The 12,250-nt window shown below is 40.1% G+C and overlaps 1 protein-coding gene across 1 annotated transcript in view; it reads left to right on the forward strand.

Moving 5' to 3' along the window:
• Positions 1–12,250, forward strand: part of MEI4 (meiotic double-stranded break formation protein 4) — a 256,058-nt gene that overhangs the window by 160,087 nt on the left and 83,721 nt on the right. The window contains exon 4 of the mRNA XM_027550979.1: positions 5,054–5,185. Within this exon, the coding sequence (XP_027406780.1) occupies positions 5,054–5,185 (132 nt within the window). The remainder of the gene's footprint in view (positions 1–5,053; positions 5,186–12,250) is intronic.

A 12,250-nucleotide genomic window follows, 5' to 3' on the forward strand; every position in this document is an offset into this window, starting at 1 on the left:
TCATGGATTAGTGCATGTTTCCTATTATTCAACCTTTTATGAAGTGGTATTCTAGTTTGAACTAAGTGCCCAAGGAAAATTTACCCATGCTTTCCGTTCCTGCTTGATCCCTATTTTGATCTATTACAACTACTTAATGATGAAATATTACCATGTATACCTGATTTTAGATAACACCCAGTTGAGATGAGCAGCTCTGGGCATGTGGTCACTTGGTGTCCACAGTCAGGAACTCATTCAATCTTTACTGGGGCCAAATAGCATAAGCAAAGAGTTATTTTCTTTCTTTCTTTCTTTCTTTTTGTTTTCTATAAAGGATAAAATTTACTTGTCAAGAAAGTTATGCCTTTCTCCCCAAACCCCCCATAAAAAGAACCTCCGTTGTGATTATCTGATTAGGGTCATGGCTACAGAATTCACAGAGTATACTGATTAACTCTGGGATATTGGCTCTTATTGGTCGTGAGATCCATTCTTGTTAGTCACCTAGAGGAACAAACTTCTTCCTCAGCTTCTAGAGATCTTTATATGCTCTTCTGGGCCCCTCTTGCAGTTCACAGCCTTGTGATTTCTCAATCTATACATCTAAGTAAAAAAACCAAAGGGATATATGTTGCCTCAGATATCCAGAGGCACATCAAGTATTGTATCTTTTTATTAGTGATGGGAGCTACATCTAAAGCAACATGTTTTTCATTTGGGGAGTGTAGTTCCAACATGTGTCAGACCCCAAGACTTGCCAAGTACACCAGGCACCTGAATTTCTGGGGTTCATTCTCTGAAATGTTGTGTTTTTACTGGGGCCCTCAAAACCCCTGCCATATCAGCATGGTGTCAGTCCAGTGCACTGGCATGATGTCCTGTGACCAGTTCAGTAATCAGAATTCTAAGAACAAAATGATGGCATGGAGCCAGCAAGTTGACATAGCCTGACCTGGACAGGGGAAGCACACTGCAGTATCCTAGGCAAATGCAAACTCCCCCGATCAGGACCTGCCTTACCAAGTGTCAGAGGCAGGGAGCTGCATCTGGAACTGTCATCAGCACTGTGTAATTAGAAATTACAGGTGGTGACCTAATTTTATAATAATTCACTAGCATTCTCAAAGGTTCTTCAGTTTCCTGTGCAGGTCAAATAGGCAAATTTATTGGGCACATGGGTAGGCATTTCTGCTCCTGGATAATCCAGTACTTCAATGTGGCACTGAGCTCTGGCAAATCCTCCAGGTGAATATATAAATCCAAGCACCTTTGGGAAACCTTGAGTTAATAGGAATGACTCCCTAAGCCAGTGGGTCACCAAAATAGTATCCTGCTGCTTCTACTGGGTTTAAGAACCTGGAGATGAAGGAGTCCTCTGAACCAGCTGCAAGATATGCCAGAATCATGCCACTTCTGCCACAGACTGCGCCAACAAAGTGCATGAAGTGCATGCCCTGTGCCCTGCTTCTCTGATTCCAAAATATACTGCTGCATCCAGTTCCCAAATGAGTGCCCTAACTGGCAGAGCTCAGATCACATCCCAAATCCTAACTGTAGAGGAATCTGGGAAATTTATTTCTGCCCTCCTGTCCCTGAAATAGAGATAAGAGGCACTATAGAGTAGAAAAGGATGGTGGAGGTGTTGACAAGCCCTTTTCTGGTTTCTACTGCAGTCACCTTATACATGATAAAAGCCCAGGCTCCAGTTCAGCCTCTCTCAAAATTCCCTGCATTTACAAAAGGGCAACCCTAACCCTAATGAAAGGAAGAATGGAGATCATTTTATTATAATATTCACAGAACTTTAAATCATCCTAATGGCTGTACACTTAGTCTTTGCTCTTGTATGGATCTCAGTCACATCAAGGAGACAGTCTTACTTCACAGCCATACAGTGGAAAAACCCTTTGTGCTGAACTTTCCTTCTCAGCACTGTCCTCTAAAAGGACTGTATTAACTCTAGACAAATGATTTTATTTCTAATATTTAACATCTCAAGGGTCAATGAATTAAACATAAAACCTTCGATGCTTTTATATTACTATCCTAAATTGTAATATTTAACACTTAATGGACACTTACTGCAGGCCTTCAGTTCAGTTCAGTTCAGACGCTCAGTCGTGTCTCACTCTTTGCAACCCCATGAATCACAGCACGCCAGGACTCCTTGTCCATCACCAACTCCCGGAGTTTACTCAAACTCATGTCCATCAAGTCGGTGATGCCAGCCAGCCATCTCATCCTCTGTCATCCCCTTCTCCTCCTGCCCCCAATCCCTCCCAGCATCAGAGTCTTTTCCAATGAGTCAACTCTTCGCATCAGGTGGCCAAAGTATTGGAGTTTCAGCTTTAGCACCAGTCCTTCCAATGAACACCCAGGACTGATCTCCTTCAGAATGGACTGGGTGGATCTCCTTGCAGTCCAAGGGACTCTCAAGAGTCTTCTCCAACACCACAGTTCAAAAGCATCAATTCTTTGGCACTCAGCTTTCTTCACAGTCCAATTCTCACATCCATACATGACCACTGGGAAAACCATACCTTGACTAGATGGACCTTTGCTGTCAAAGTAATGTCTCTGCTTTTTAATATGCTGTCTAGGTTGGTCATAACTTTCCTTCCAAGGAGTAAGCATCTTTTAATTTCATGGCTGCAGTCACCATCTGCAGTGATTTTGGAGCCCAAAAAAATAAAGTCTGACACTTTTTCCACTGTTTTCCCATCTATTTCCCATGAAATGTTGGGACTAGATGCCATGATTTTAGTTTTTTGAATGTTGAGCTTTAAGCCAACTTAAAGCTCTCCTCTTTCACTCTCCTCTTTCACTTTCATCAAGAGGCTCTTTAGTTCCTCTTCACTTTCTGCCATAAGGGTGGTGTCATCTGCATATCTAAGGTTATTGATATTTCTCCCGGCAATCTTGATTCCAGCTTGTGCTTCTTCCAGCCCAGCGTTTCTCATGATGTACTCTACATATAAGTTAAATAAGCAGGATGACAATATACAGCCTTGATGTACTCCTTTTCCTATTTGGAACCAGTCTGTTGTTCCATGTCCAGTTCTAACTGTTGCTTCCTGACCTGTATACAGGTTTCTCAAGAGGCAGGTCAGGTGGTCTGGTATTCCCATCTCTTTAAGAATTTTCCACAGTTTATTGTGATTCACACAGTCAAAGACTTTGGCATAGTCAATAAAGCAGAAATAGATGTTTTTCTGGAACTCTCTTGCTTTTTCCATGATCCAGTGGATGTTGGCAATTTGATCTCTGGTTCCTCTGCCTTTTCTGAAACCAGCTTGAACATCTGGAAGTTCACGGTTCAAGTATTGCTGAAGCCTGGCTTGGAGAATTTTGAGCATTACTTTACTAGCGTGTGAGATGAGTGCAATTTTGCGGTAGTTTGAGCATTCTTTGCCATTGCCTTTCTTTGGGATTGGAATGAAAACTGCCCTTTTCCAGTCCTGTGGCCACTGCTGAGTTCTCCAAATTTGCTGGCATACTGGGGGACTGGCCCTGTGTTAATCATTTTTGCTGTCTTAACTTCATATGAAGGACTCTATGTAGGTGCTGCTGTCCAGTCACTATTTTGCAGAAATGTAAGCTGAGAAATAAAAGGTTAGTAAGTTGTTAGTACAAGTTAATAAGCATGGAGCTGGGATTTAACTCAGGCAAGTGTTGGGCTCCAGAGTCTGCAGCCTGTCATAACTTCACTTCATCCCCACTGTGTAAAGTCCATTTTATTGTGAAATTTATCTTCTCTTTAAGCTATCCCCTAAAGATTACATATTAAGGAAAAATGGTAAGTAAACAACTACATCATCCATGAAATACTCAACAGAAGTTTTTTTAGAACTTAACTAAGAGCACTCTTTATTTCAAGTACAAAGAAAAATGTTATAAAAAATGGGACATATAGTAAATGGTATTAAAGAGTTACAAAAGATGGGAGTCTTAGCTAATTATGTTATTAGGAAATAACTGATAAATAACTGTGATTCCCTATGATAATAAATTGATGTGGTTTTAGTTGTAAATTTGATAAGTTGATTTAGAAAATTATTATTAACAGCTAGTTATACACATCTGGATTTATAATAGATGTTTTTTGAAGCCTATAATCTATTCAGTTTCTTAGTGTCATTGATTAGCTTTTAAAGCATATTATTAAAATATCAATTTGAGGAATATCTACATTAAGTGCTTATCCTAAAGGACACAGATGGCATTTCTTAGTATCATATGGCATTAGTTATTTAGCATTGTCATTTAAATATTTTATATAGCAAAGTAGTGTCTCCTCAGTATGATTTTAAGCTCATAGAGAGCAATGGCAAGGTAGATGCTGTTTTTGTGTTTTGAGATACTCCTTGAAGTCTCCTTTCTCCCAGATAATTAAAGAAAAGATTTAATGAAAATTGAGGTATGAGTTATATGTACCTTAATGTGAATAATAATCAAGTGGCATTTCTCCTAATAACTGTAAGGGATATAGTTTATTGTCTCCCACTGTCCTTTGAAATTTATTGAATGACAAGTTCTTGTGCTACCTCTAGATGAAAAATCAGAGTCCCACATTTTTTTCTCCTCCTTCTAAATGACCTCTTTTTTGATTTGTGGAGAATAGACACCCATACCCGTCCCTCTGCAGCGTGGAGGTGGGCCTCTTCCCAAAGACATCTTCAGACCTTTTCCTCTTTCCCTTTTTATCATCTCTACCTCTACAGCTCCATATCTATATTTAATGGTTAAGGGTCTGAGAGTCTTGTTTTGTCATCCCCTTGATTCATTCTGTACGTAGTCTATCATCTAAACGATATGATCTTTTGGTCCTTCAGCTAAAACTTCCATTTTAGCACCTTGTCACACATTTCAAAATATTAACTGCTATAAAATTTCATTGCTTCTATCGTGATAATCTGCTTCACGGTTTTGCTTGAGACTGACCCAGAATTATGTTGACACTTTCTGAGCTCCCCACAGCAGGGAGCTCAGTAGTAAATCTTAGAAAATGCCCATTAAGTATCTTCTGAGCTACCTTGACGGAAAGTAGACGCCTGCTTACCTCGATCTGCAGTTTCAGGTGCAGCGTTACGTCTCGCGGAGTCTGGTAACCCTGGGAAGTTGCAGCTTGTTGAGAAGATCTATAATATCCCTGCTTCTGTCAGAAGTAAACAGCTTTGCTGATGCTCTGGGTGCCATCGACCAGGTACATACAACCTGAAACTGTAACTTTCTTTTATAGTTAATTAATGCATCTGTAAACTTGTTTTCCCTTTCTCTCTCTTTTTGCCAGGCAGATATTTTCATCATTACCTTATATCTAGTAATACGTGAATATTGTTACTGCCTGCTGAAATTACAGAACGATATTTTCATAAAATAGTTCTCAAAATAATACCATTTTATCACCCTTACTGGTATATATGTGTCAAAGGTATTACTAGTAATGGCAAAGGAGTGGCCTTAAGCCTCTCCAAGCAAGTAGCATGTTCCTAAAGCAAAGCAGTGAAAGGAAAGAGAACAAGAGTGGATGCTAAATGGAGAATAACCTCTGACCAATGGTTCTTATTTCTAATTTCTCATGAGACTCATCTGACTGACTTTAAATATCCAGTTGCCAAGGCATATGCCAATCGAATTAAATGGAGGTCTCTGGGGTTAAGATGCAGGTACTGTAGTTCAGTTCAGTCTCTCAGTGGTGTCCAAGTCTTTGCAACACCATGGACTGTAGCACTCCAGGCTTCCCTGTCCATCACCAACTCCTAGAGCTTATTCATTCTCATGTTTATCGACTCGGTGATGCCATCCAACCATCTCATCCTCTGTCGTCCCCTTCTCCTTCTGCCTTCAATCTTTCCCAGCATGAGGGTCTTTTCAAATGAGTCAGTTCTTCACATCAGGTGGCCAAAGTATTGGTGTTTCAGCTTCACCATCAGTCCTTCCAGTCAATATTCAGGACTCATTTTCTTTAGGATGGACTGGTTTGATCTCCTTGCAGTCCAAGGGACTCTCAAGAGTCTTCTCCAGCACCACAGTTCAAAAGCATCAATTCTTTGGTGCTCAGCTTTCTTCATGGTCCAACTCTCACATCCATTCATGACCACTGGAAAAACCATAGCTTTGACTAGATGGACCTTTGTCAGGAAGGTAATATCTCTGCTTTTTAGCATGCTGACACATTACCCTAAGTCCCCTACATATAAGCAAATTCCATTCTGAGAGCATGTTCATAAGTCCAGTTTGTTTCTAAGTCCAAAAATGTTAGCCCAGGTAGCCATCTAACACAATTGGCTTGGCTATACAGTACTATACAGTAATACATTTATAACACTTTTCACACAAATAATACATACATAAAAAGCAAACACAAAAAAGGAAAACAGTTTAAACCTTATTGTACAATACCTTGAAAAGTACAGTAGTGCCTGCTACCTCACCCCTGCTTTTACACTTGCTTCTGGACACCCTGGGCTTTAAATAAAGATACTGTACTCTGTATTCAATGCAGTAATGTACAATAATGTGCACAAAAGCACAGCCACTTGTATAGAATGCATGCGTGTGACAGTGTACACTAGGCATGTGAACTAACTTACGTCGTTGGACATGCGAGCTTGAAGTTTCACATGTAGGGGACTCACTGTATCGATATTGGTAAAGCTCACCAGGTGATTCCACTGTGCAGCCAAGTTTGAAAATGATTCTCTAGCCCTTTTATCTGTGAGTCTTATGTCACTGCTAGTAAATGCATCTGAGGAACAGGAGTCATTCTCATGTTTTAATGTTGACAGTGACATATTTTATGTGTTCATTTTGTCAGTTCATCTAATATTATTATTGTTTCTATTGTTGAAGTAAGCACAATCAAAGGAAATTAGAGACAGAAATGTTTTGGTAAAGAGAAAAAAATTAATATTAAGAAAATTATGTATATATAATATTAAACACTTAACCAAATTCATACATATAAGTTCTCTACATTTAATGACAAAATACTGTATAATCTAATTGATTTCAATCAATGACATGGTAAATCATCTGGTCAATAGTTTTTCAAGTCATTGTTAAGTGGAGAACTCTTGGAAGAGCTCTGTTAGATTTTTTTTTAATTAGTTGTTACTAATGGTCATGTATGGATGTGAGAGTTGGACTATGAAGAAAGCTGAGTGCTGAAGAATTGATGCTTTTGAACTGCGGTGTTGGAAAAAACTCTTGAGAGTCCCTTGGACTGCAAAGAGATCCAGCCAGTCCATTCTGAAGGAGATCAGCCCTGGGATTTCTTTGGAAGGACTGATGCTAAAGCTGAAACTCCAGTCCTTTGGCCACCTCATGCAAAGAGTTGACTCATTGGAAAAGACCCTGATGCTGGGAGGGACTGGGGGCAGGAGGAGAAGGGGACAACAGAGGATGAGATGGCTGGATGGCATCACCGACTCGATGGACGTGAGTTTGAGTGAACTCTGGGAGTTGGTGATGGACAGGGAGGCCTGGCATGCTGCGATTCATGGGGTCGCAAAGAGTTGGACATGACTGAGCGACTGAACTGAACTGAACTGAATGACTCATTGGAAAAGACTCTGATGCTGGGAGGGATTGGGGGCAGGAGGAGAAGGGGACGACAGAGGATGAGATGGCTGGATGGCATCACCGACTCGATGGACGTGAGCCTGAGTGAACTCCGGGAGTTGGTGATGGACAGGGAGGCCTGGCATGCTGCAATTCATGGGGTCGCAAAGAGTCCAACATGACTGAGCGACTGAACTGAACTGAATGATCTCATTGAGCAAAAAATCCTCTTGAGAAAGAAATAAGGCACATTTACTAATGGAAAAAAATGTGTTAAAATGCATGGTGCTGTTTGTAGGAGCTGTAAGACCAAGAAAGTGATCAAGGTAGGTTTCAGATCCTTGAAAAGATTACATGAAAAAGGAACAGCTTGAAAATGGATTTGAATTGAAAAACAGAGAATGTATAATGTCAGGATACTGAATGTTATTTTTAAAAGGTGTGCCCAGAACTCTGAGGAAACAGGTTGAGCTCATGGCATTAAAACAGGAATCAATGTGGGAAATTAGTTTGAATGGAATCAGATTTGTGTGGAGAATAACAAAGTACAGGAAAAAAAATTATTAACATATTCTCATTTAATTTTCGGGCTTCCCTTGCCAAACTACATGAAGTAGTTTTTCTTTTTACCTAGTTTATAGATAAAGAAATCAAACCTTAGAAAAGTTAAGCAACTTGACCAAGCTTGCAGAAAGAACATATGCTACAAGCCATGATTCAAACCCAGGCATTCTGATTGTTAAGCAACTTTAAAACAAGAGTAAAAACACAAAAACAAGAGTTAGTGTTTGGCAGATAATATGTCTTAAATGCTTTACATGAATTGTACCATTCAATTCTTTTAATAACCTTTCAAGATATTAGTATTACTGTTTAAAGACAAGGAAACTACTCATCAGCATTCTTAACAATGGGTGACAGAATTTACTCCATTCAATTTAAGGAGAAAGTAAAGAATGCATGAAGAGCTATGGAATTGTTAAAGAAAAGCCTAGGCCCCTTCCATAACTTTATTTCCTTGGGCTCCAAAATCACTGTGGACAGTGACTGCAGTAATGAAATTAAAAGATGCTTGCTTCTTGAAAGAAAAGCTATGACAAACCTAGACAGCATATTAAAAGCAGAGTCATCTCTTTACCAGCAGAAGTCTATATAGTCAAAGCTATGGTTTTTCCAATAGTCTCATACAAATGTGATAGTTGGATCATAAAGAAGACTGAGTGCCAAAGAATTGGTCCTTTCTAACTATGTTGCTAGAGAAGTCTCTTGAAAGTCTCTTGGACAGCAGGGAGATCAAACCAGTCAATCCTAAAGGAAATCCACGCTGAATATTCATTGGAAGGACAGATACTGAAGATCCAATACTTTATTGGCCACCTGATGTGAAAAGCCAACTCACTAAAAAGACTATGATGCTGGGAAAGATTGACGGCAGGAGAAAAAGGGGGGCAGCAAATGGTTGGATGGCACAATCAACTCATGAGTTTGATCAAGCTCTTGAAGATAGTAAAGGTCATGGAAGCCTGGTTGCTGCAGTCCATGGAGTGGCAGAGTCAGACACAACTGGGTGACTGAACAACAACCACCTCCCACAATCACCGAGCAAAATCTAGTTTCAAAGGAATTGCTGCCTTCACCATCATGATCATGAAGCAGTTTGCTGACTCCAGGAGCTACTGCTATAGACACAGGGTCCATAAAACAGCCTTGCCACAGTGTACAACAGCCATACAGATGCCCTCACTATATGCCCTCACACACTGAATCTCACTGTGTGATTCAGTTTCAGCTAATATAGATTTTCTGTGTGCATTTATTTCTAAACTAACAACATATTCAGAACCAAAGCAGCAAGGAAATATAAAAAATTTACTTTTATGCTTTCCAGATTTTTTTTTACTATAAAAGGGTATATAATGACTAACGATTAGTAAGTTCAAGGTGTCTACTACATGTAAGGCTCAGAAATTCAGTAAAACAGTGGTAAGAGATGGAGTTAGAATAGAAGGGAATATAAGGGGCATGAATGTAAGGAAGCCATGTATTTGGACACTCAATGCAATAACTCTTCTACAAGCAGCAATAGAAATACTCACTTGTATACAAGAGGTGTTATACAAAGGACTCAGGATATGTTTACTGTGAAGGAGAGAGGAGAATCAGTGTAAAAATTAATTTTATAAAACTAAGAGGAAAAATGAATGTCATAAGTAGAATTAGGAAAATGGAAAGAAATGCTTCTTGGAGAACAGAAGAAGTTTATTTTGTATGTATGGAATATGAGGAAACATTGAAGTTGTCAAACATAGAAATGTGAAATTAAAGCTTGAGAGAAAGAGGGACCTACATAAAAATTAGGGGATTATCACTATATGACAATCATGAAATCATAGTCAGAAAGCAAACGGGGACTCAGAAGAGTGCTGTGGAGTGGGAGAGTTAGCAAGGGAAGACCAGCTTTATTTTACTATTAGATGTTAGATGAGTATTATAAATGTCAATCAGTCTGATTTCAGTATTGACCGTTTGGTGATGTCCATATGTAGAGTTGTCTCTCGGGTTGTTGGAAAAGGGTATTTGCAATAACCAGCATATTCTTTTGACAGAACTCTGGTAGCCTTTGCTCTGCTTCATTTTGTACTCCAAGGCCAAAGTGAAAGTCCCTCAGTCGTGTCCGACCCCTTGTGACCCCATGGACTATGCAGTCCATGGAGTTTTCCAGGCCAGAATACTGGAGTGGGTAGCTGTTCCCTTCTCCAGGGTGTCTTCCCAACCCAGGGATTAAACCCAGTCTCCTGCACTGCAGGTGGATTCTTTACCAGCTGAGCCACCAGGGAAGCCCGAGGTGGCTTGTCTGTTATTCCAAGTATCTGGAATAACAAACATGTCTGTTACTCCAGGTATCTCTTGACTTACTAGTTTTGCATTCCAATTCCCTATGATGAAAAGGACATCTTTTTTCTTGGTGTTAGTTCTAGAAAGTCTTATTGGTTTTCATAGAACTAGTCAACTTCTGCTACTTTGACATTAGTTAGTAGTGGGGCCTAGACTTAAATTACCATGATGTTGAAGGGAAACGAACCAAGATCATTCTGTCATTTTTGAGATTACACTTTTGGACTCTTCTGTTGACTGTAAGGGTGTATTGCTGATCCTGTTCATGGCTCCAGTTGTCTTGCTGTTCTCACTGTTCGCTGAACCCAGCCTGGGCAAGGTGTGAGTTAAGAGGCTGGAAAGAGACTTGAGGAGCCATAGGAACTGCAGGCATGTTTACTGTCTCCTTGCTGGCATGGCAGCCATGACACAGCTTCCCTGCTCTTGCGGCTGACCCAGTGGACACAGGTGTAACGCAGCAGTAACGCCGCCACTTTCTCGATGGAGCTCACACGCACGTACCACACCAGGTGAGCACCTTGTGACATGCACACACAGTACTACGAATGAGCTCAGCTGTTACATAATCGTTATTTACAAAACGTGGAGTAAGGGAGCCTGAACACACCAATTTGCTCATTTCCCACGGAGGGCTATACCATTTCTTCTAAGGGATTCTTGCCCACATTGGTAAATGTTATGGTCACTTGAATTAAATTCATCCATAACCCGTTCATTTTAGTTCACTGATTCCTAAGATTTCAATGTTCACTCTTGCTAACTCCTGCTTGACCACATCCAATTTACCTTGATTCATGGACTGAACATTCCAGGTTCCTATTGCAATATTGTTATTTATGGCATCAGACTTTACTTTCACCACTGGACACATCCGCAGTGGAGTGTCATTTCCACTTTGGCCCAGCTGTTTCATTCTTTCTGGAAAAATTAATAATTGCCCTCTGCTCTTCCCCAGTAGTACATTGGAAACCTTCTGACCTGGGGGGGACTCACCTTCCAGTGTCATATCTTTTTGACTTTTCATACTATTCATGGGGTTCTCGTGGCAGGAATACTGAAGTGGTTTGCCATTTCTTCCTCCAGTGTACCACATTTTGTGAACTGTTCACTGTGACCCCTCTGTCTTAGGTGGCCCTACAAGACATGTCTGGTAGCTTCACTGAGTTATGCAAGCTCCTTTGATGCAATTCTTATTGGAGATTTGCATCTCAAATTTGCATATTAAGGTGATTTTTTGGAAAAAGTGTAACAAATTGTCTTTTTAAAATAAAATTTCTTGAACTTATTTTAAAAAGTTTATTAAAAAGACATACAGAGTACCCTTCCCAATGTAAATAGCTAAAACTCTGGACAGATAACACAATTTGGTGAATTTTAGACAATAAGCAATACAGAGTTGTGATTCTTAAGATAAGTAAACAAACTATGTAGCCCATGATCGCCTTGACTTTTGGCCTGGAGGCCCACCAGTCCCAGCGCTCTCACTGAACTGGTGGGTCAGAGTCTGGAGTTCCAGAGAACTGATGTAGGGAAATTCTGGGTCAGGGTCATGGAGAGAAGAAAACTCTGAAAAGGAAGAGCTCAAGTAATTTCTGCAGAGGTTTTCTTGATTTCTTGTTGACTACTGAGCTGCACGTGTATAGGAGGACACTTCACAAGGCCAAATAAAGAAAACCTGCTCAGAAAAGAAATACTACAAAGAACAATAGCCAGACCTCACACAGTGTTTGGGATGATCTAAATTCTATTCAGCTATAAAACCAAGACCTTGTTTAATAAGGCATTCAGTGGAGACCCTAAGTGTTGGACC

The sequence above is a fragment of the Bos indicus x Bos taurus genome, chromosome 9, assembly GCF_003369695.1.
Source record: "Bos indicus x Bos taurus breed Angus x Brahman F1 hybrid chromosome 9, Bos_hybrid_MaternalHap_v2.0, whole genome shotgun sequence".
Taxonomy (NCBI): Eukaryota; Metazoa; Chordata; class Mammalia; order Artiodactyla; family Bovidae; genus Bos; species Bos indicus x Bos taurus.